The sequence below is a fragment of the Oncorhynchus gorbuscha genome, linkage group LG08 (assembly GCF_021184085.1).
Source record: "Oncorhynchus gorbuscha isolate QuinsamMale2020 ecotype Even-year linkage group LG08, OgorEven_v1.0, whole genome shotgun sequence".
Classification (NCBI taxonomy): Eukaryota; Metazoa; Chordata; class Actinopteri; order Salmoniformes; family Salmonidae; genus Oncorhynchus; species Oncorhynchus gorbuscha.
In genome coordinates, this window is record NC_060180.1 from 65017390 (window position 1) to 65043511 (window position 26122).

The 26122-nt window shown below is 42.6% G+C and overlaps 1 protein-coding gene across 8 annotated transcripts in view; it reads right to left on the minus strand.

The window, feature by feature from the left end:
• LOC124042009 (cAMP-specific 3',5'-cyclic phosphodiesterase 4D-like) overlaps positions 1–26122 on the minus strand; it is a 140065-nt gene that overhangs the window by 13584 nt on the left and 100359 nt on the right. For 4 of the 8 annotated variants that reach the window (XM_046360266.1, XM_046360265.1, XM_046360269.1 and 1 more), the window contains exons 2-7: positions 14876–15064; positions 8702–8743; positions 8056–8092; positions 6559–6632; positions 3379–3425; positions 3002–3114 (exon numbers count right to left, since the gene is read on the minus strand). In XM_046360266.1, the coding sequence (XP_046216222.1) occupies positions 3002–3114; positions 3379–3425; positions 6559–6632; positions 8056–8092; positions 8702–8743; positions 14876–15064 (502 nt within the window). Of the gene's footprint in view, positions 1–3001; positions 3115–3378; positions 3426–6558; positions 6633–8055; positions 8093–8701; positions 8744–14875; positions 15065–15757; positions 15867–23295; positions 23335–26122 lie in introns of those variants that run through there. The other 4 variants (XM_046360274.1, XM_046360271.1, XM_046360270.1 and 1 more) reach the window with 4 other exon arrangements.

Sequence of the window (26122 nt, forward strand, 5' to 3'; positions counted from 1 at the left end):
CCTGTGTGTGGTGTATGTATATACAGAGAGCCTGTGTGTGGTATATGTATATACAGAGAGCCTGTGTGTGGTGTATGTATATACAGAGAGCCTGTGTGTGGTATATGTATATACAGAGAGCCTGTGTATGGTGTATGTATCCAAGGAGAGCCTGTGTGTGGTGTATGTATCCAAGGAGAGCCTGTGTGTGGTGTATGTATCCAAGGAGAGCCTGTGTGTGGTGTATGTATCCAAGGAGAGCCTGTGTGTGGTATATGTATATACAGAGAGCCTGTGTGTGGTGTATGTATCCAAGGAGAGCCTGTGTGTGGTGTATGTATATACAGAGAGCCTGTGTGTGGTGTATGTATATACAGAGAGCCTGTGTGTGGTATATGTATATACAGAGAGCCTGTGTGTGGTGTATGTATCCAAGGAGAGCCTGTGTGTGGTATATGTATATACAGAGAGCCTGTGTGTGGTGTATGTATATACAGAGAGCCTGTGTGTGGTGTATGTATCCAAGGAGAGCCTGTGTGTGGTGTATGTATCCAGGGAGAGCCTGTGTGTGGTGTATGTATCCAGGGAGAGCCTGTGTGTGGTGTATGTATCCAGGGAGAGCCTGTGTGTGGCGTATGTATCCAGGGAGAGCCTGTGTGTGGTGTATGTATCCAGGGAGAGCCTGTGTGTGGTGGGTATCCAGGGAGAGCCTGTGTGTGGTGGGTATCCAGGGAGAGCCTGTGTATGGTGGGTATCCAGGGAGAGCCTGTGTATGGTGGGTATCCAGGGAGAGCCTGTGTATGGTGGGTATCCAGGGAGAGCCTGTGTATGGTGTATGAATACAGGGAGAACCTGTGTGTGGTGGGTATCCAGGGAGAGCCTGTGTGTGGTGTATGTATCCAGGGAGAGCCTGTGTGTGGTGGGTATCCAGGGAGAGCCTGTGTATGGTGGGTATCCAGGGAGAGCCTGTGTATGGTGGGTATCCAGGGAGAGCCTGTGTGTGGTGGGTATGTGTGTGTGTTTACCCAGCGCACATAGCTCTTGCGTGGGGAGGCTAATCATGGAATCACACAAGCTATTAACTCCAATCTGGAGAAGGAAGGAGAGGAGAGGGATGAGGATGGATGGTGTTTTATCCACAGCTCCAACTCTGTTCTTCACATTTTTTCTGCACATTATTTTATTTTTATTTAACTAGGCAAGTTAGTTAAGAACAAATTCTTATTTTCAATGACAGCCTAGGAACAGTGTGTTAATTGCCTGTTCAGGGGCAGAATGACAGATTTGTACCTTGTCAGCTCGGGGATTTGAACTTACAACCTTTTGGTTACTAGTCCAATGCTCTAACCACTAGGATACCCTGCCGCCGCAATACTGGGAGTTGGGGGTGTGTGTCTACCGATGCATATCCACTATCCCATTCATTCAGGTAGGCCTGATCACAGACAACGATGAGACAGCCTATAGGGAGGAGGTCCTATACCTGGCTGTGTGGTGCCAAGATAACAACCTCTCCCTCAACGTGATCAAGACGAAGGAGATGATTCTACAGGAAAAAGAAGACCGAGCACGCACCCATTCTCATCGACGGGGCTGTAGTGGAGCAGGTTGAGTTCCAAACACACCAAGACAGTCGTGAAAAGCGCACAACAAAGCCTATAGAATTGGCATGGGTCCTCAGATCCTCAAAAAGTTCTACAGCTGCACCATAGAGAGCATCCTGATTGGTTGCATCACTCCCTGGTATGGCAACTGCTCGGCCTCCGACTGCAAGGCACTACAGAGGGTAGTGCGTAAGGGCCAGCACATCCCTGGGGCCAAGCTTCCTGCCATCCAGGACCTCTATACCAGGCGGTGTCAGAGGAAGGCCCTAAAAACAGTCAAAGTCTCCAGCCACCCTAGTCATAGACTGTTCTCTCTGCTACCGCATGGCAAGTGGTACTTGAGCACCAAGTCTAGGTCCAAAAGGCTTCTTAACAGCTTCTACCCCCAAGCCATATGACTCCTGAACAGCTACTCAAATGGCTACCCAGACTATTTGCATTGTCCCCTCCCCTTTTACACTGCTGCTACTCTCTGTTTATTATCTATGCATCTACCTACTTGTACATATTACCTCAATTACCTTGACTAACCTGTGCCCCCTCACGTTGACTCTGTACCTGTACACCCTGTACATAGACTCACTACTGTTATTTTACTGCTGCTCTTAAATGATTTGTTATTTAAATTTTTTACTTATACATTTTTTACATAACACTTTTTTTCTTAAAACTGCATTGTTCGTTAAGGGCTTGTAAGTAAGAATTTCACTGTAAGGTCTACACCTGTATTCGGCGCATGTGACAAATAACATTTGGTTTGTTTGATTTGATTCATGGAACGAACTCCAAATGTCAGAAGGCATTGGCGATTTCATTCACATTTCCTAATCTCTGATGGAATTCATTGTATTAGTGGCCTTTCACATTTGTCCAATCAGGATCAGCACAAAATGCATTTGCAGAGTGACACAGTCACTGGCTTAGTGGGCTCTTTTTAATTTGGGAGGCCACCAAAAGTGCATTGGCCAAAATGTATACATTTTTTTATTTATTTATTGCTTACTTTGACGTAAGAGTGAAATAATAATATCCCCTTTGTTTTAATGGAGAGGGGAAAGGTCAATTGTTTTGACTAAATGATAAGAAAATTAGATTCAATCAAAGTCTGAAAGAGAGTCTTAATAGATATTATGCAGCTACAGAAAATTTTATAAAAATTCCCTGTAGATTCATTTGGCCAAGTCATGATCCATACAAGGTTCTAGATCACAGTCATTCATGACAACTCTTCATAAAGCCACGATGGCGCTGACTCAATGGTGAGCTTTGTGCTTTTGTATTGTACCTTGTTTAAGTCCATCATAGTGAATTAACTCAAACCTGAACCAAATACTGATGTAAGACATTAGTAGCTTCAGCTTCAGTTGAGGGTACAAGTGAGTAAGCTCCCTGGGTTATGAGTCTGTGTATGCGTGTACCTTATTGGAGGCCATCTCGCTGACGGAATGGCGTGTCTTCAGAGTATCCAGCTGCTCCAGACACCAGTCCAGCTCGTCCAGAGTCTCCACGGCCAGCTGCTGAAACGGCTCCTCTGTCACACCCACACAAGGACAACACACAACGAGACGAGCATGCGATTTAACATTCTTTTAACGTTCAACCTTCATTCAAGAATCAATGATTCAATCTCAAAGTCCCCTTTGCTGTTTATATCAATGGTTAAATCATCAGTTTGGTTTAATATCAGATTGAATCTACTACTAATCTTACCCTAATTGTTTAATGGTTGAATTAAATTTCTTTATTTTTTGTGGAGTGTAGAACTCAACCAAGCAAAACCTTTTCAAAGACTCACCTGCTAAGCTTGTATTTAACATGGACGGTGGATTACTGCCAATTCTCCTGTGGACACACAGACATCCCAGTTTTGAGTAAAGTTGATATCTATGTACTGTGTATATGTATTGTTCACTGGGTTTGGGTTTGAGGTGCCAAAGAGGATGGATGACGTTTTACATGTTCCTGACCAACTGTTCGTTTTTTGCGATGTTTGTAACTTATTTTTTTACTTATTTTGTACATACTGTTGCTGCTATTGTCTCTTATGACCGAAAAATAACTTCTGGACATCAGAACAGCAATTACTTACCACAAACTGGAAGAAGCTTTTTCCTTTAACGAGTCTGACGAGAAGGATATACTGCTCTTCTAGGAACAGGCTCAAATCCCCGTCATTTCCATGAAGAAAAGACGGAGGAAAAGAGGACGCAGGTCGGGTTGCCTTAGGAGAATCCGTAGGCGAGCGAGTAAACTCCGACTGCCTTCCGTTCTACTTGCTAACATGCAATCGTTGGAAAATAAAATGAATGACCTACGATTACGATTATCCTACCAATGGAACATTAAGAACTGTAATATCTTATGTTTCACAGAGTCGTGGCGGAATGACGACATGGATAATATAGAGCTGGGGGAATTTTCCATGCACCGGTAGAACAGAGATGCTACGTCTGGTAAGACGAGGGGTGGGGGGTATGTGTCTTTTTGTCAATAACAGCTGGTGCGCAATGTTTATTGTTGAAGCAGTTTCGAGGTATCGCTCGCCTGAGGTAGAGTACCTTATGGTAAGCTGTAGACCACACTATCTACCAAGAGAGTTCTCATCTATATTATTTGTAGCCGTCTATTTAGCACCACAGACCGATGCTGGTACTAAGACCGCACTCAACCAACTCTATAAGGCCTGATCAAAGAAGAAAATGCTCACCCAGAAGCTCCGTTCCTTGTGGCCGAGACTTTGATTCAGGCAAACTTAAATCAGTTTTACCAAATTTTTACCAGCATGTCACGTGCAACCAGAGGGAAAAAACTCTAGATCACCATTACTCCACACACAGAGATGCATACAAAGCTCTTCCCTGCCATCCATTTGGAAAATCTGACCATAATTCTATCATCCTGATTCCTGCTTACAAGCAAAAACTAAAGCAGGAAGTACCAGTGACTCGCTTAATACAGTGGTCAGATGACGCGGATGCTAAGCTACAGGACTGTTTTGCTAGCACAGACTGGAATATGTTCCGGGATTGATCCAATGGCATTGAGGAGTATACAACCTCAGTCATCGGCTTCATCAATAAGTGCATCGATGACTTCGTCCCCACAGTGATGCTCGTCAGATGTGGCAGAGCTTGAAAACTATTATGGACTACAAAGAGCTGCCCAGTGATGTGAACCTACCAGATGAGCTAAATGCCTTTTATGCTCGCTTCGAGGCAAGCAACACTGAAGCATGCATGAGAGCACCAGCTGTTCTGGATGACTGTGTGATAACGTTCTCGGTAGCCGATGTGAGCAAGACCTTTTAAACAGGTCAACATTCACAAAACCGCGGGGCAAGATGGATTACCAGGATGTGTACTCAAAGCATGCGCGGAGCTACTTGCAAGTGTCTTCACTGACATTTTCAAACTCTCCCTGACTGTTATACCTACATGTTTCAAGCAGACCATCATAGTCCCTGTGCCCAAGGAAGTGAAGGTAACTAGCCTAAATGATTACCTCCCTGTAGCACTCACATCAGTAGCCATGAAGTTCTTTGAAAGGCTGGTCATGGCTCACATCAACAGCATCCTCCCCGATACCCTAGACCTACTCCAACCGCCCCAAAAAATCTACAGGTGATGCAATCTCAATCGCACTCAACACTGCCCTTTCCCACTTGGACAAAAGGAAAACCTGTGAGAATGCTGTTCATTGACTACAGCTCAGCGTTCAACACCATAGTGCCCACAAAGCTCATCACTAAGCTAAGGACCCTGGGACTAAACACTTCCCACTGCAACTGGATCCTGGACTTCCTGACGGGCCGCCCCCCAGGTGGTAAGGGTAGGGAACAATACATCTGCCACGTTGATCCTCAACACTGGGGCCCCTCAGGGGTGTGTACTTAGTCCCCTCCTGTAGTCCCTGTTCACCCACGAATGCGTGGCCAAACACAACTACAATAGTGGCCTGATCACCGACAACGATGAGACAGCCTATAGGGAGAGGGTCAGAGAACTGGCAGTGTGGTGTCAGGACAACAACCTCTCACTCAATGTGAGCAAGACAGAGGAACTGATCGTGGACTACAGGAATAGGAGGACCGAGCATGCCCCCATTAACATCAACTGGGCTGTAGTGGAGTGTGTTGAGAGTTTCAAGTTCCTTGGTGTCCACATCACCAACGAACTATCATGGTCCAAACACACCAAGACAGTCGTGAAGAGTGCAAGACAAAACATTTTTCCCCCTCAGGAGACGGAAAAGATTTGGCAAGGGCCCCCAGATCCTCAAAAAGTTCTACAGCTGCACAATTGAGAGTATCCTGACTGGTTGCATCACCGCCTGGTATGGCAACTGCTCGGCATCTGACCATAAGGTGCTACAGAGGGTAGTGCGTACGGCCCAGTACATCACTTGGGCCAAGTTTCCTGCCATCCAGGACCTATATAATAGGCAGTGTCAGAGGAAAGCCCATAAAATTGTCAGAGTCTCCAGTCACCCAAGTCACAAACTGTTTTCTCTGCTACCGCATGGCAAGCGGTAACGAGGCGCCAAGTCTAGGACCAAGAGGCTCCTTAACAGCTTCTACCCCCAAGCCAGCAATTCATCAAATGGCCATTTGACTGTTACATTGACCCCCACCCATTTGTTTTGTACACTGCTGCTACTCGCTATTTATTATCTATGTGTAGTCACTTCATCCTTACCTACATGCACAAATGACCTCAACCAACCTGTACCCCTGCACACTGACTCGGAACCGGCACCCCCTGTGTATAGCCTCGTTATTGTTATGTTATTCTGTTACTTTTTATCTTTTTTTTAAACTTTAGTTTATTTGGTAAATATTTTCTTAACTCTTCTTGAACTGTACTGTTGGATAAGGGCTTGTAAAGTAAGCATTTCACCATAAGGTCTACACTAAGTCTTTGTTGTATTCGGCATATGTGACAAATAAAGTTTGATTTGATTTGTAGACTGAACTTACTTGCTGGGTTGACGATCTTGCTGATGGGTCAAAACGGCGAAGTTGCTTCTTACCGTCCTCAAACTGGCAAGTACCTACAAGAATGGACAAGATTAATATACAGTACCAGGCAAAAGTTTGAACACCCCTACTCAATCAAGGGTTTTCTATATTTTTACTGTTTTCCACATTGTAGAATAATAGTGAAGACATCAAAACTATGAAATAACACATATGGAATCATGTAGTAACCAAAAATTGTTAAACAAATCAAAATATATTTTGTATTTGAGATTCCTCAAAGTAGCCACCCTTTGCCTTAATGATAGCGTTGCACACACTTGGCATTCTCTCAACCAGCTTCATGAGGTACGTCCTTATATTATATGCATATGAAGTGTTTCAATTGAACATTTAACCCCACAAAAGGGCTAAGCATACATTGCAATGGAGTACATTTAAACTCTCTTACGCCTTAATCAAACCGACAGTGTTATTGCGCAAATGGTACGCTGCATCATCTGGATATGTGTGCAACTAAAGTTCAACATTCACCTTCTGTTACCATTTCTGGCAAGCTGTTTACACATACAGTTTGACGCATATGTTCCATAAATCCAACTTATGCCCCACACAAGACGCACTGCAACTGCCTTTGCAACTTAATACTGCAAGTCAAACACAGCTTTCTATTGGAAATGTATGTACTTCTGGTGTACCAAAATGCATTTACACTGTTGGTGTGATCAAGGCGTTAGTGTTAAATAGTGGCTTGCAATAGTTCATTTTCAACACTTTTCAAAACAAGCAAGCACTAGCGGTGCCCCTGAGCCATCATAATTACAGGCTGATGAAGAGTGAACCCCCTCGCTAGCCCCCACCCTCCCATACGTCACACATGTCAGAGTCTGGGCACCAATCTAAATCATGAGTCAGCACGTTAAACAGGACGGTATCTGGTTTCCCGGCTGTGGTGGGTTTCTGATCAGTCATCAGCCGTATCGAGGAACGCCATGTTGGATTCCTCGCTTGTTTAGTAAAGTGAGTGCGGTTATGACGCACGTCCTCTGTCACGGGTCTGGCTGCTGCAATGTGCCAGCCACATGCCAAAGGCTGTTCCGATGGCCGTCTACTAGTGTCACTGGAACCTATAGTGACAGCTGTGACTTCACCGACAACAACCTTTTGTGGTTCTCTTTTTTTAAGCTTATTATTACTCAGAATCAGTCAGTGTTCAGTTACGTTATTTATTTCCTTGTTGTGTTGTTGTGCATAATGACGGTGAAGTTACATAACCAGTGGGCAGATTAGAGGTCACATTCCAAATTACAGGGAGAATTTGGCTTGGCAAACCAGAGCGTGCTTAAAACCAGTGGGATAGATTCTAACCCATGCTGGCAGCGATACATTGTACATGTGCTCCAGAGGCAGCAGCCTAGACCGCTTGTCCATACCAGGCCAATTTGTTAACCATTTATTCAGCTGAAAAACACAGGACAGAATATTTCCAAAACTAACCTGTGCAAATGGTGTCACAATCATGTCTTCTCCATGTCTATAATGGGGCAAAAATGATGACATTTAGATTAAATCCAGATATTGGTTTAGGCTCTGGTCTTACATTTTTAAAAGTACATTAACAGAATCAGTGAAAAGGTTAAACAAATGTGCAACCATTTAGTGTGCATACAATATTTAGGTTAAATCCAACATGACTACTATGGTACTAATGTCTACTGTGCACTTTACACATTTGCATTTAATCCTAAATCAAGACAGTTGATTAGTGTCTGTGAAAAAACACATCAACAACCTGCAGACCGACATCAAAGCAAAGAACGCAACGAATAAAGGTAGACCAGACCGGGTGAAATTAAGGTCAAACAAAGGATGCCATGCACTGTACATTATAGGAACCGTGAGGTAGGGAGAAATGAAAGTCCAACTGGTAAAGTTACAGGGTTGAGGTTATGCTAGGGTCTTTTTCTTGAAGCTTCACATGCAAAATAAAAAAGGCTTTTCTTGGGGTCACAGGAAAAACATGGGGAGGGGTATTTTTTTGTCACTGGTGCCATGGGGAGGATGATGGCTCTGAAACCTGCAATGGAGAATGCAGAACAGGCCTTTGAGGGGACAAATCAGCGTTTTGTCAAGTTCTTCTCACCGAGACAACCAGTTGACTTCCCAGTGCTTCAAGCTTTCCTCCCTTTAAAAACAGAGGCAAGAGTTGGTGACCTGCAACCGATTAATCACAAACTAAGGTGTTTCGACACAGGGAAACTGTCTTAGGCTGATGTAGGAAAATAAACAGAAGAAGTTTTAAAAAACAAGAAAGTCGCTCATTTTTCCGACTTTGGCTGCAGTCCAAACATCTTATTTTTACCCCCTCAGCCCTCATGCTAGCAACTCTCCCTTGGGAGCGAGTGAAGAACTTTGATCACTTGTGGGGTTGATATGACCCACAAATCAATGCAAACTGTAGTCATTTGTCAAACTCCGGTGGCTGCGAAGTTTCAAATAAAGTCAATATGGCTGCATTTCTGGCATGTCAGACAAACTTTTGACGTTAGCCTGCTAAAAAATATATAAATAAAATAACATTTCATTGGTCACATATACATAATCAGCAAATGTTATTGCAGGTGTAGCGAAATGCTTGTGTTCCTAGCTGCACAAGTGCAGTAGTATCTTAAAATGATTCACAACAATACACACATCTGAAAGTAAAAGAATGGAATTAAGATTGGCATTGACTAAAATACAGGAGAATAGAATACAGTATATACATATGATATGAGTAAAGCAGTATGTAAACATCATTTAAACAGTATTAAAGTGACTAGTGTTCCATTATTAAAGTGGCCAGTGATTCCAAGTTTATGTGTATACGGCATGAGCCTCTAAGGTGCAGTGTTGTGTAACAGGGTGGATGTCGGCTAGTGATGGCTGTTTAACAGTCTGATGGCCTTAAGATTGAAGCTATTTTTCAATCTCTCAGTACCAGCTTTGATGCACCTGTACTGACCTCGCCTTCTGGATGATAGCGGGGTGAACAGGCTGTGGCTCGGGTGGTTGATGTCCTTGATGATCTTTTTGGCCTTCCTGTAACATCAGGTGCTGTAGGTGTCCTGGAGGGCAGGTAGTTTGCCCCCGGTGATGCTTTGGGCAGACCGCACCACCCTCTGAAGAGCCCTGCAGTTGCAGGCAGTGCAGTTGCCGTACAAGGCTGACCGGATGCTCTCAATTGCGCATCTGTAAAAGTTTGAGGGTTGTAGGGGCCAAGCCAAATTTATTCAGTCTCCTGAGGTTGAAGAAGCGCTGTTGCGCCTTCTTCACCACACTGTCTGTGTGGGTGGACCATTCCAGATCGTCAGTGATGTGTACGCTGAGGAACTTGAAGCTTTCCACCTTCTTAACTGCGGTCCCTTCAATATGGATAGGGGCGTGCTCACTCGGCTCTTTCCTGAAGTCCACGATCAGCTCCTTTGTTTTGTTGACGATGAGTGAGAGGTTATTTTCCTGGCACCACTCTCCCAGGGCCCTCACCTCCTCCCTATAGGCTGTCTAGTCAGTGTTGGTAATCAGGCCTACTACCCTTGTGTCGTCTGCAAACTTGATGATCACGGAGAAGAAGAGCCCAAAGTCCTTTGTAGTGGCCCACATCGGTGACACTGGGTTGTCCTCAAAGTGGGCCAAGAAGGAAGACATCAGTTTTGATTGTTTTGCCTGTTTGATTGTATTCAGCCATAGTAACCTTTCCATGGTTAAATTCTGTGGTTTGCACTTTCAGTTTTGCTCGAATGCGGCCATCTATCCACTGTTTCTGGATTGGGTAGGTTTTAATAGTCACAGTAGGTACAACATCTCCTATACACTTCCTGATGAACTCAGTCACCGTATCTGTGTATTTGTCAATGTTATTCTAAGAGGCTAACTGGAACATATCCCAGTCCGCGTGATCAAAACAAGCATGGATTCCGATTGGCCAGACCAGTTTTGAATAGACCTTAGCATGGGTAACCTTAGCAGACTGAACATGAGCGAGTAATATACTCAGAAGCAATGGATGGTGTGTTGTATTCCTGGTCGTAACGCTGGTGAGTTACCGCCGCTCTGATATCCAAAAGTTATTTCTGGCTGTATGTAATAACACCAAAAAAATATATGTGCTTATAATATAAGAAATAACACACAAAAAAAAACAAAATACTGCAAGTTGCTTAGGAGCTAGACACAGAGCTGCCATGTCTGTCTGCGCCATCTACATCCTTGTTTTTTTTAAAGAAAAGATCATTCTTTGTCCATTAAAATAACATCAAATTTATCAGAAATACAGTGTAGAGATTGTTAATGTTGTAAATGACTATTACAGCTGGAAATGCCAGATTTTTTAAATGGAATATCCACATAGGAGTACAGAGGCCCATTATCAGTAACCATCACTCCTGTGTTCCAATGGCACGTTGTGAGCTAATCCAAGTTTATCATTTTAAAAGGCTAATTGATCACTAGAAAACCCTTTTGCAATTATGTTAGCAATAAAACTGGCCTTCTTTAAACATGTTGAGTATCTGGAGAATCAGCATTTGTGGGTTTGATTACAGGCTCAAAATGGCCAGAAACGAAACACTTTCTTCTGGAAGACCCCGGTGCACAACTGAGCAAGAGGACAAGTACATTAGAGTGTTTAGTTTGAGAAACAGAAGCCTCACATGTCCTCAACTGGCAGCTTCATTATATAGTACCCGCAAAACACCAATCTCAACGTCAACAGTGAAGAGGCGATTCCGGGATGCTGGCCTTCTAGGCAGAGTTGCAAAGAAAAAGCCATATTGCTGTTCAGTGTATGTTCTTTTCCCCATCTTAATCTTTTATTTTTATTAGCCAGTCTGAGATATGGCTTTTTCAAAATAATGACGTTAGCCTCAATAAATAGAGAAAGATTTGTAGTTAATAATAAGTCGTTGCATGTACAGATTGTTTTTTTACTTGACTTTAAAAAACTTGTGACTCGACTTGGTCTTAGATTGCACGACTTAAGTCTTGACCTGTTATACTTGGGACTCGACTTGAGACTCGGACCTTGTGACTTGAGACTTGCTTGTGACTCGAATAATAGGGACTTGGTCCCACCTCTGTAGCTAGCTACATCATATCAAACCTATCATCTGGTTTGCTTGGTTAGCAAGGTAGGAATTAAGCTAGCTAGCATGTTATGCTAAACATGATGCTAACTATTTAGCTAGCTAATGTCAGCAAGCTAAATTGATGTCTGGCTGGAATTGGCAGGAGCCCCACCTGTTTTGAGCCCCAACTGTTTAGCATTTTTTTCTTTACAAAATAATCATGTTTTGTGCCTGTTTTGCATGTTATTTTGGCATTAATACATGTCACATAACAGTTTGCAAACAATGTAAAAAAATATGTAAAAAAATAATTGACTTAATAAAGCTGCATACAAACTTGGTCTAATAATTTGGTCCATTTTCCCTCAGAATTCTGCCTACTGACTTAGTGGTGCACATGTAGCCTATAGCCTGTTTTAGATAATTGTAATCATCTAATATTGTAAGAGCTTTCATTGTCTGCTTATATGCCCCCTTCCTTTATCCTACGGTTCTGACTTAGTGTTTAGGGAGAATATTGTAAAAATGGCTCATGTTCGTAATCCTGTCGCTGTGCATTTCAAAAGTGCTGAACAAATAGTTATATTGACTACGTCTGTCCAAGCTCGCTCATTAATGTCTTAATCAAAATTACGGATTGCTTCTTATCCCGCCGTCATCCCCTTATGCCATAGTTTGTGCATCTCAATTGTCAGTAGAAACCACATTTGTTTCATCCAGTCAGCCATATGGTTTTTAAAAGGCAGTAAATGAGGCTGAATGAACTGTTTCACTGCCAGACAAGGCTCGCTGGTAGCCCGGTGTAGCATTGGTAAGGTGTTGCGACTGCTGTGGGATGGCTTTATGTAGGCCCTAACATTTTGTGGGCACCTTTTGTGACCATTATAATGCAATTAATGTATTGTTTAGTGTTGTGTTGTGTAGTGTAGTGGCTTTGCTGGCATGCATCTAAAAAAAATGTTTTTGCGCCACAAAGATTTACATGCTACACACCTACTCATTCAAGGGTTTGTCTTTATTTTAACTGTTTTCTACATTCTAGAATAATAGTGACGACATAAACTATGAAATAACACATATCGAATCATGTAGTAACCAAACAAGTGTTAAACAAATCAAATGTATTTGATGACAGCTTTGCACACACTTGGCATTCTCTCAACCTGCTTCATGAGGTAGTCACCTGGAATGCATTTCAATTAACAGGTGTGCCTTGTTAAAAGTTTTATTGTGGATTTTCTTTCCTTCTTAATGCGATTATGCCAATCAGTTGTGTTGTGACAAGGTAGGGGTGGTATACAGGAGATGGCCCTATTTGCTAAAAGACCAAGTCCATATTATGGAAAGAACAGCATAAATAAGTAAGGCAAGAACAACTCAAATAAGCAAAGAGACACAGTTCATCATTACCTTAAGACATGCAGAAAATGTCAAGAACTTTAAACGTTTCTTCTAGTGCAGTCGCAAAAACCACTAAGCACTATGATGGTCGAATTCATGGTCAAATTCATGGCCTTCATGGTCGAATTGCTGCAAAGAAACCACTACTAAGCGACACCAATAATAAGAAGAGACTTGCTTGGGCCAAGAAACACGAGCAATGAACATTAGACTGGTGGAAATATGTCCTTAGGTCTGAAATTGTGAGATTTTTGCTTTCAACAGCTGTGTCTTTGTGGGACGCAGAGTAGGTGAATGGATTAACCAGCATGGCTACCACAGCATTCTGCAGTGATACGCCATCCCATCTGGCTTGCGCATAGTGAGACTATCATTTGGACAATGAACCAACACACCTCCAGGCTATTTGACCAAGAAGGAGAGTGATGAGTGATGGAGTGCTGCATCAGATGACCTGGCCTCCACAATCACCTGACCTCAATCCAATTGAGATGGTTTGGAATGAGTTGGACTGCAGAGTGAAGGGAAAGCAGCCAACAAGTGCTCAGCATATGTGAGAACTCCTTCAAGACTGTTGGAAAAGCATGGTTGAGAGAATGCCAAGAGTGTGCAAAGCTGTCATCAAGGAAAAGGGTGGCTACTTTGAAGAATCTAAAATCGAAAATATATGTTTGTTTAACATTTTTTTGGTTACTACATGTGGTATCTATATGTGGTATTTAATAGTGTTGATGTCTTCACTATTATTCTACAACGTAGAAACTAGTAAAAATAAAGAAAAACCCTTGAATGAGTAGGTGTGTCCAAACCTTTGACTGGTACTGTATATAATGGGAAAAAAACATATTGTTATTAATTAAGTCAATTATAGTAGAAGCAAGCTATCAAAGTTGACCTCCGGCCCACCTTCTCATCTTCCCACTCTTCTCAAAAGGAACAGAACATAGACAGACTGTAGTCTAGTCAGCGCGCAAGATTAAATTATTTTCGGCAGAAGTCTTTGACTCTCCTCCTGAACTGTCACCATAGGCCTATGCAGCCATTGGTTAAGCAGCACACAAACATGTTTTTGATCAGCAAGAGCAGAGCAGCCTGGGCTCAGGGTTGGAATGTCCATTGCAGTTTGTAATGCAGCCTAGTTTTATTTACACCATCCCAGCAGCTATCTTAGAAATAGAAACGTTGCTCTGTGCTTCTCCGAGTATGCACTTCGTAGCATATAGGCTATGGATCATTTGATTGAGACCACACTAAATAGCCTATAGGTGCACATGATAGTGCACATGATAGCAGAGAATCAGAGATGAAGGGCGGCATCGGGCACACATCGATATAAATATCCTAATAAGCAACTAATTCTAAAACACTGAGAAATATAGACATTTCATCTATTACAAATGATATTACTCTCCCCTGGACTAGATTTAAAAAAGACTAAACCCTCCTCTTGACGGAAATTGAAAAAGCATGACCCCACTTTCCTCCAGATAACCATTCTGTACATTTCTATCCATTCCTTGCTGTGATTATACAGTTAAAGGGAAAGCTTTCAATGGGCCTAACGTATTCCCCATGTTTTGCTATCGGAATTCGCTTTTGGAAAGTGATCCAAGAAGCAATTCCCTTCCACATATAATTGTATCTGTTCCACAAAACCATATCTGTATATAACCTTGGGCATTACAAGAAGTGGAGACCTTGCAGCATCAAGGCATACATTGAGACATCTCTGCCATGATGCTTCAATAGATGTGAGTGGAAGGTGAAAGGTCACAGAGGGAGACAGTACCAATATGAGGGGGGGCACTTACAGATCACTGGCAGTGGACGAGTTCCTCGAGGGGGCCTTGGGTGAGAGGTCAAAGTCTGAGTCCGAGCGGTAGAGGAAGGACTCACGGCGCTGGCTGTGGTAGTTGGCCTGGAGCACCAGACCGGAGCCGGGACTGGCCGGAGGGTCCAGGGGGCTGCGCCCCACCGACAAGCCATTCTCAGCATCAAAACTATGGGGAAAGAGAAAGAGAAAGAGGGAGAGAGCAGATGAGAAAACAATTCACAGTTTCAAACTTGTAGCCTAAATCAAAGTTCAAAAACAACAATACAAATCTAAGAACTGTTCAGATTACAGTAAATATGAATTTGACATACAACACCCTAAGGGTATCACCCTTTTTAATGAGAGTGAGGAGAGTATGGTGAAGAGTAACCTGAGATGGGAGAGTGATCGAGAATAGGCCACAGTGGCTCTCAACATGTATCATGATTTAGCACGTCTTTCAATGAAAGCTGCTTATTATCATCATCACTATCATTTATAATTGTAATAACCATGCTCCAAAAATCATCCACGTCACAAATTATGCTCCATCACTCAATAAATGGAACGCACCTTGTGCACAGAGAACAAACACACACTCAGTTAAAGCACAATACACAACAGGTTTTAATCATTCGCAACAAGGCACTTTTCTTCGAGACTGACGTCAAGTCAGACATCACCAACGGGACAAAGGAATCAAACCCCTCCTTTCCCCCCTCTAAACAAATTGAGTGCATTTGAGAAGCCCAAACTAAAAATATCAATGGCGTCAATAATAGCACAAACCCTTTCAACAACGAAGGTGATTTATCAAAAGCACAGGAAATGGACGCATACAGAAAAAGGCCCATCATTGTTCTGAGTCACACCAAATTACCTCCATTTGACGGAAACAAATGAGTGGTTGAGAGGGTGAAAAGAAATGTAGAATAATACATTGCGGAGTTGACTGCGTCAGAAAAGTATATCTGAATGGTGTTGGCTGGTCAGACTATGGGAACTGGCTGATTGATGACGAGGGTCGGCCTGAGGCACCAGCTGCACAGATTCACAGATCTGTAAAGCATCTTTAAGGCCATTCAAATGGATAGGAACGGATCCATATACATTAAGATTAGTGCAGCTCTGCACCGCCTAGCGCAGGTTGACAGGCGTAAACAGTTCTCTTTGATAATAATGCATCTCACTAGTCTAAAGGGGCGTAGTCTACCTGTCTCCTTCCCTTCATCTGCAACAGATCTTAAAAACACAGATGAAACTCAAGGAGATTCCCAAATGAATTCTACACTACATATCTACCCCATTACATCTACCAGCACTTTCAGATCTGTACAAAGGGAAGGAGACAAGATATGGAAGCCACCGTAGACTGTTGAGACACAGCCAATAGTCTGCACTGCACTGCCTACAGCAGAGGGTCATGATGATGGTCCATCTTTGGCCAAATAAAGGCATTTCTCATTCTCGGCTCGGTTCCACCTTGATCCACATCCACATTCCAACAACCTCCGCTAACATCCAAGCTTAGCGCCACTTGGTATGTATGATGAAATCCAGAGCTGGAGAATCGGTACTTTAGCAAACAGCCGTTGCGGTAACTGTTTTTGGACAGAAACTGGATGTAGCCTAAGCCCTTTGCAAATAAATAGTGCAAAGTGATATGAAAAAAGAAAACCCTCATGCTAAAACAGTTTGAATTGAAATTGAAACTAACCAAGCCAGAACTGTCCCCGTAGATGTCTCTCAATTACATGAGGAAATGACACAACATTAACGTCTCTCTTCTGTCAGATGATCTATTACACAGCAATACAACTGGCATCCAGTGCTTTAATAATGGCAAAGTCAAACTCTCGGCTCTGGTTCAACTGAACCTAATTGGGAACCCCACTGGGGGTATTTATTGCTACCTGTCAGGTGTAGACATGGAATTGATAGATACATTGCCTAGTGAATGTCTACACACCCCTCCTCAACATCTTCATCACCATATATTTTTTTGCTACCAGTTATTCCATTAGAGTCTAAGCCCTGTCTAAGCCAATGAACAAATATTTGGGGCCTTACTGCTATTAGCCCATACAAATGCATTGAATAACAGATAGGCCTTACTGCTATTAGCCCATACAAATGCATTGAATAACAGATAGGCCTTACTGCTATTAGCCCATACAAATGCATTGAATAACAGATAGTCCTTACTGCTATTAGCCCATACAAATGCATTGAATAACAGATAGTCCTTACTGCTATTAGCCCATACAAATGCATTGAATAACAGATAGGCCTTACTGCTATTAGCCCATACAAATACATTGAATAACAGATAGGCCTTACTGCTATTAGCCCATACAAATACATTGAATAACAGATAGGCCTTACTGCTATTAGCCCATACAAATGCATTGAATAACAGATAGGCCTTACTGCTATTAGCCCATACAAATGCATTGAATAACAGATAGGCCTTACTGCTATTAGCCCATACAAATACATTGAATAACAGATAGGCCTTACTGCTATTAGCCCATACAAATGCATTGAATAACAGATAGGCCTTACTGCTATTAGCCCATACAAATGCATTGAATAACAGATAGGCCTTACTGCTATTAGCCCATGAACAACAGATAGTCCTTACTGCTATTAGCCCATACAAATGCATTGAATAACAGATAGTCTTTACTGCTATTAGCCCATACAAATGCATTGAATAACAGATAGGCCTTACTGCTATTAGCCCATACAAATGCATTGAATAACAGATAGGCCTTACTGCTATTAGCCCACACAAATGCATTGAATAACAGATAGGCCTTACTGCTATTAGCCCATGAACAACAGATAGTCCTTACTGCTATTAGCCCATACAAATGCATTGAATAACAGATAGTCCTTACTGCTATTAGCCCATACAAATGCATTGAATAACAGATAGTCCTTACTGCTATTAGCCCATACAAATGCATTGAATAACAGATAGTCCTTACTGCTATTAGCCCATACAAATGCATTGAATAACAGATAGTCCTTACTGCTATTAGCCCATACAAATGCATTGAATAACAGATAGTCCTTACTGCTATTAGCCCATACAAATGCATTGAATAACAGATAGTCCTTACTGCTATTAGCCCATACAAATGCATTGAATAACAGATAGGCCTTACTGCTATTAGCCCATACAAATGCATTGAATAACAGATAGTCCTTACTGCTATTAGCCCATACAAATGCATTGAATAACAGATAGTCCTTACTGCTATTAGCCCATACAAATGCATTGAATAACAGATAGTCCTTACTGCTAATAGCCCATACAAATGCATTGAATAACAGATAGTCCTTACTGCTATTAGCCCATACAAATGCATTGAATAACAGATAGGCCTTACTGCTATTAGCCCATACAAATACATTGAATAACAGATAGGCCTTACTGCTATTAGCCCATACAAATACATTGAATAACAGATAGGCCTTACTGCTATTAGCCCATACAAATGCATTGAATAACAGATAGGCCTTACTGCTATTAGCCCATACAAATGCATTGAATAACAGATAGGCCTTACTGCTATTAGCCCATACAAATACATTGAATAACAGATAGGCCTTACTGCTATTAGCCCATACAAATACATTGAATAACAGATAGGCCTTACTGCTATTAGCCCATACAAATGCATTGAATAACAGATAGGCCTTACTGCTATTAGCCCATACAAATACATTGAATAACAGATAGTCCTTACTGCTATTAGCCCATACAAATGCATTGAATAACAGATAGACCTTACTGCTATTAGCCCATACAAATGCATTGAATAACAGATAGGCCTAACTGCTATTAGCCCATGAACAACAGATAGTCCTTACTGCTATTAGCCCATACAAATGCATTGAATAACAGATAGTCCTTACTGCTATTAGCCCATACAAATGCATTGAATAACAGATAGGCCTTACTGCTATTAGCCCATACAAATGCATTGAATAACAGATAGGCCTTACTGCTATTAGCCCATACAAATGCATTGAATAACAGATAGGCCTTACTGCTATTAGCCCATGAACAACAGATAGTCCTTACTGCTACTAGCCCATACAAATGCATTGAATAACAGATAGTCCTTACTGCTATTAGCCCATACAAATGCATTGAATAACAGATAGTCCTTACTGCTATTAGCCCATACAAATGCATTGAATAACAGATAGTCCTTACTGCTATTAGCCCATACAAATGCATTGAATAACAGATAGTCCTTACTGCTATTAGCCCATACAAATGCATTGAATAACAGATAGTCCTTACTGCTATTAGCCCATACAAATGCATTGAATAACAGATAGGCCTTACTGCTATTAGCCCATACAAATACATTGAATAACAGATAGTCCTTACTGCTATTAGCCCATACAAATGCATTGAATAACAGATAGGCCTTACTGCTATTAGCCCACACAAACACATGGAATAACAGATAGTCCTTACTGCTATTAGCCCATACAAATGCATTGAATAACAGATAGTCCTTACTGCTATTAGCCCATACAAATGCATTGAATAACAGATAGTCCTTACTGCTATTAGCCCATACAAATGCATTGAATAACAGATAGTCCTTACTGCTATTAGCCCATACAAATGCATTGAATAACAGATAGTCCTTACTGCTATTAGCCCATACAAATGCATTGAATAACAGATAGTCCTTACTGCTATTAGCCCATACAAATGCATTGAATAACAGATAGTCCTTACTGCTATTAGCCCATACAAATGCATTGAACAACAGATAGTCCTTACTGCTATTAGCCCATACAAATGCATTGAATAACAGATAGTCCTTACTGCTATTAGCCCATACAAATGCATTGAATAACAGATAGTCATTACTGCTATTAGCCCATACAAATGCATTGAATAACAGATAGTCCTTACTGCTATTAGCCCATACAAATGCATTGAATAACAGATAGTCCTTACTGCTATTAGCCCATACAAATGCATTGAATAACAGATAGTCCTTACTGCTATTAGCCCATACAAATGCATTGAATAACAGATAGGCCTTACTGCTATTAGCCCATACAAATGCATTGAACAACAGATAGTCCTTACTGCTATTAGCCCATACAAATGCATTGAATAACAGATAGGCCTTACTGCTATTAGCCCATACAAATGCATTGAATAACAGATTCATTACGTGGAACAACAGATAGTCGGCCTAAATTAAAAAACTACATTAAAAACTAAAGTCTTGGGACAAATCCATTACACAACACAACGCAGATGTTGGCACAAGATGGAGGGAATGTTGAAGCATATTAAACTAATTAAATTACAGTTAATGAAAATGTACATATTGAATTTATTATACAAGAGAGAAAAAAATTCTGAAATTCTACAGCACAACGGCAGAGTCATGTCTTAAGTGTAAAACTAACAATGACTCAATAATCTGTGCTTACACGGAATGCTAAAACGTCCAAAAGTTATGGGCGGAGCTAGAAAGTGGGCTATCAGAAGTATTTCAATGTAAACTTACTTTCAATTCGTCTGTCTGCATATTTCAAAATATGGCATATTGGGGTGTAGTCAAATACCCAATGGGCTGGACGATTCTCTTTTCATCACTCATCTTGAAAAACAGTATACAAAAAACCTTGAAATCAATCAATCTGCCATCATTAACACAATGGAAAAATCAAATGTTTTTTTATTAAAATATTAAAATAGTAGTGTTTCTGTAAGTTGTTCGTATGTGCATGTTTGTAACTGTGAGATGAAAAAACATATTACATGAATATATAAAAAAGTATGTTTTTCCAAGAGGTGTTGAGTGTTCCTGAGTGTTCCAGCCTCAGTCCTGATTTGCTTGAACATCAGAGACAAGGTTTGAATATTGTTGTCCATCAATGACACCCAATTCCCAAACAAATGTACTGAGCTTGAGTAATTTTGACAAAAACAATGGATAAATGTTGACCTAAGAGTTGTGAAAAGTTGGCAGAATCTGATTCAAAATTATTCACAGCTGTAATGGCTGCCAAAGGTGCTTCCACCAGGTATTAACTCTGGGGTGTGAAGACATACAATAACGACATCTTCTTATTATTCTTATTTTTTATTCATTAGGAACATTTTCTATAATTTTTGTTTGAGTTTTAATATACGGAGTAGGTTGTGTAAATTGGTAGGAAAACATTTCCATTTATTCACTTTTGAGATGTAATTTTAAGGCAGCAAAATGTGAAGACTGTGCAAGTGGTGTGGTCATTGGATTGCTGAAACACCTGTTATATTAAATACATCACACTGTAAGGTACTATGTCTATATGCAGTACCACGATTTATACTGTATATTTGATTTATTTTCTGTTTGTACGAAAATGGTTTGCTCCCACAGACAGTGAATCACGTGGCCATGGCTTGCTATATAAAGCAGGAGGACAGGCATCAAGGCATTCAGTTACTGTTGGATTGCACGTTAGAATGGGCAAAATGAGGGACCTAAGCGACTTTGAGCGTGGAATGATCGTGGGTGCCAGGCACGCTGGTTCCAGTATCTCAGAAACGGCCGGCAACCGGGCTTTCCACAGGCTTTCCACACACAACAGTGTCTAGGGTTTACAGAGAATGGTGCGACAAACAAAAAACATCCAGACAGCGGCAGTCCTGTGGGTGAAAACAACTTGTTCAATGAGAATGGCAAGAATCGTGCAAGCTAACAGGTGGGCCACAAACAGGCAAATAACTGCTCAGTACAACAGTGGTGTGCAGAACAGTAAATTGGAATGCACAACTTGTCAGTACTTGTCACAGATGGGCTATTGCAGCAGACGACCACACTGGGTTCCACTCCTATCAGCTAAAAACAAGAAGAAGTGCTCCAGTGGGCACGCGATCACCAACACTGGGCAATTGAGGAGTGGAAAAACATTGCCTGGTCCGATGAATCCCAGTTCCTGTTGCGCCATGCTGATGGCAGAGTCAGGATTTGGCATAAGCAGAGTCCATGGCCCCATTCTTTCTGGTGTCAACGGTACAGGCTGGTGGCAGTGGTTTAATGGTGTGGGGAATATTTTCCTGGCACACGTTAGTTCCCTTGATACCAATTGAGCAGCATTTCCATTCCCCAAATAATTCAGGCTGTTCTGGAGGCAAAGGGAGGTCCGACCCGGTACGAGATGGGTATAACTAATAAACTGCCCACTGAGTGTATATCCACATACTAGTTGAAATAGTTTATATTTTAAACTAATTTTCACATTTTAAAACCAAACACATGCAAGTCAAATTTGGCAACTATGGGCCTCCCGGGTGGCGCAGTGGTTAAGGGTGCTTTACTGCAGCGCTAGCTGTGCCACCAGAGACTCTGGGTTCGTGCCCAGGCTCTGTCGTAATTGGCTGCGACTGGGAGGTCCGTGAGGCAATGCACAATTGGCCTAGCGTGGTTAGGGAGGGTTTGGCCGGTAAGGAAATCCTTGTCTCATTGCGCACCAGCCACTCCTGTGGTGGGCTGGGCGCAGTGCGCGCTAACCAAGGTTGCCAGGTGCATGGTGTTTCCTCTGACACATTGGTGCGCCTGGCTTCTGGGTTGGATGGCGCTGTGTTATGAAGCAGTGTGGCTTGGTTGGGTTGTGTATCGGAGGATGCATGACTTTCAACCTTCGTCTCTCCCGAGCTGTACGGGAGTTGTAGCGATGAGACAAGATAGTAGCTACTAAAACAATTGGACACCATGAAAAAGGGGTAAAAATTCAACAACAACAACAAAAAACACTTTTTTTTGTGCGAACTATACCTATGTAGATTTTACCCGTGTCAAATTTACAAATGTAAAAATGGCTACAGTACATTTTTCCACCCACTTCATTCCCTGGGATGTTGCATTAAGACAAGATGCTGGTCTGTCACATTGTGTCATGTGACAAAACAGATAACACAGAGAGAGACGGAATATACAGAGCGAGACTGAATACACAGAGAGAGACATAATACACAGAGAGAGACGGAATACACAGAGAGAGACGGAATACACAGAGAGAGACGGAATACACAGAGAGAGACTGAGTACACAGAGAGAGACATAATACACAGAGAGAGACGGAATACACAGAGAGAGACCGAATACACAGAGAGAGATAATACACAGAGAGAGACATAATACACAGAGAACGACAATACAGAGAGAGAGAGAGACAGAATACACAGAGAGAGACAGGGGAGAGTAACTGTTCAATCCTGAGACAAGCAGAGAGAGATGATGAGAGAAAGGGAGAGAGAGTGTGAGAGAGAGAGAGGATTCTACATTGGCAAGAATGATGTGGCATTGCGAGGGGAGCTGTGTTTGTATGTGATAGTGAGAGTGTGAGAATGAGAAGAAGGTATTCTAAAGATACCTGTGCTGTCGCTGTCTCTCCCTCCTCCCTAATGGTGCATCTCTCCCTCCTCTGGCTGATTCCACACGCTCTAGCTGTCTCTGACTCCGCTCGCTTCTTCATCTGCTAAAAATAGCCTCTTCGTGCGGGAAATAGAATCAGAGATTCTAAAAATAGATTTTCAGGTGGAAAGGGTTCTCTCTCTCTCTCTCTCTCTCTCTCTCTCTCTCTCTCTCTCTCTCTCTCTCTCTCTCTCTCTCTCTCTCTCTCTCTCTGTCTCCCTCTGCATCGACGAGACCAGATTATTCCCTCCATTCATTCATATTTATGGCGGGTTTCTATTTGAAGCAGATGTCAGGTTAAATTTAGTCTCCATAAACAAATCTCTGCCCCTGTCATTTCCTCGATGCCACTTACAGAGCTTTTCCCTCGGAGGCCCGGCTCAAAGTCTTCTGAGTGGGCCTTCTGACTTAATCATCAGGTTGGATTTTGTTTACCTTTGACTTGAGTACTACACAGTGACAGCGTACTACTGTCAACTTGCCTAGTTGTTTAGTGGAAACCATGCTCTACGAGAGTACACAGTGACAGCGTACTACTGTCAACTTGCCTAGTTGTTTAGTGGAAACCATGCTCTACGAGAGTACACAGTGACAGCGTACTACTGTCAACTTGCCTAGTTGTTTAGTGGAAACCATGCTCTACGAGAGTACACAGTGACAGCGTACTACTGTCAACTTGCCTAGTTGTTTAGTGGAAACCATGCTCTACGAGAGTACACAGTGACAGCGTACTACTGTCAACTTGCCTAGTTGTTTAGTGGAAACCATGCTCTACGAGAGTACACAGTGACAGCGTACTACTGTCAACTTGCCTAGTTGTTTAGTGGAAACCATGCTCTACGAGAGTACACAGTGACAGCGTACTACTGTCAACTTGCCTAGTTGTTTAGTGGAAACCATGCTCTACGAGAGTACACAGTGACAGCGTACTACTGTCAACTTGCCTAGTTGTTTAGTGGAAACCATGCTCTACGAGAGTACACAGTGACAGCGTACTACTGTCAACTTGCCTAGTTGTAGTGGAAACCATGAGTCACGTGTATGGTGGTTCCTGACTTTTCTCCGTGTTCCCAGGCACTAGTAGATTCAGGCGTGGCTAGGAATTTCATTAATAAAAGTTTAGCTCATAGTTTAAGGATCCCAATTGTTCCTGTGGATATGCCTTTCCCCGTTCATGCCTTAGATAGTCGGCCATTAGGGTAAGGGTTGATCAGGGAGGCCACCGCTCCTTTGCTAATGGTAATGCAAGGGGGGTCACAAGGAAAATATGAGTTTTTTTCCTTATTGATTCTACTGCGTATTTTGTGGTGCTAAGCCTACCCTGGTTAGCTTGTCATAACCCCACTGTTTCTTGGCCAGAGAGGGCCCTCACGGGGTGGTCGTGAGAGTGCTCAGGTAGGTTGTTTAGGGGTTTCCGTTGGTGCTACTACGGTGGAAAGTCCAGACCAGGTCTCCACCGTGCACATCCCCCCCAGAATATGGCGATTTGGCTCTCGCCTTCTGTAAAAAGGCGACTCAATTACCACCTCATCGATGGGGGGATTGTGCGATAGATCTCCTGGTAGACGCTGCATTTCCCAGGAGTCACGTGTATCCCCTGTCGCAAGCGGAGACGGTGGCTATGGAGACATATGTCTCCGAATCCCTGCGTCAGGGGTACATTCAGCCCTCCATTTCACCTGTCTCTTCGAGTTTCTTTTTTGTGAAGAAGAAGGATGGCGGTTTGCGCCTGTGCATTGGTTATCGTGGTCTCAATAAAATCACGGTGAGATATAGTTACCCGCTACCTCGTATCACTACGGTAATTGCACGGGCGCGCTTCTTCACTAAACTTGATCTCAGGATTGTACACTTCTTCACTAAACTGGATCTTAGGAGTGCGTACAATCTGGTGCGTATTCGGAAGAGAGACGAGTGGAAGGCGTCATTTAGCACCACCTCAGGGCATTATGAGTACCTCGTCATGCCATATGGGTTGATAAATGCTCCATCGGTCTTCCAATCATTTGTAGACAAGATTTTCAGAGACCTGCACGGGCAGGGCGTAGTTGTGTATATCGATGATATCCTGATATACTCCGCTACATGCGCCGAGCATGTGTCCCTGGTGCGCAAAGTGCTTGGTCACCTGTTGGAGCATGATCTATATGTCAAGGCTGAGAAATGCTTGTTCTTCCAACAATCTGTCTCCTTCCTAGGGCATCGGATTTCCACGTCAGGAGTGGAGATGGAGAGCGACCGCATTGCAGCCGTGAGTAATTGGCCGACTCCCACCACGGTAAAGGAGGTGCAGCGATTCTTAGGGTTTGCCAACTACTACCGGAGGTTTATCCGGGGTTTTGGTCAGGTTGCTGCTCCCATTACCTCACTGCTAAAGGGGGGCCCGGTGCGTTTGCAGTGGTCAGCTGAGGCAAACAGGGCTTTTAGGCAGACTCTGTTTACCTGAAGACTCTGTTTAACTCGGTTCTTGTGTTGGCTCATCCGGATCCCTCTTTGCCATTCATAGTGGAGGTGGACGCATCCGAAGCTGGGATAGGAGCAGTGCTCTCTCAGTGCTTGGGTACGCCACTGAAGCGAAACTATGATGTGGGGGACCGGGAGCTGTTGGATGTCGTAAAAGCCTTGAAGGCATGGAGACATTGGCTTGAGGGGGCTAAACATCCTTTTCTCATCTGGACTGACCATCGCAATCTGGAGTACATCCGGGAGGCGAGGAGATTGAATCCTAGTCAGGCAAGGTGGCCATGTTTTTCACTCGTTTTGTGTTTACCCTCTCTTACAGACCA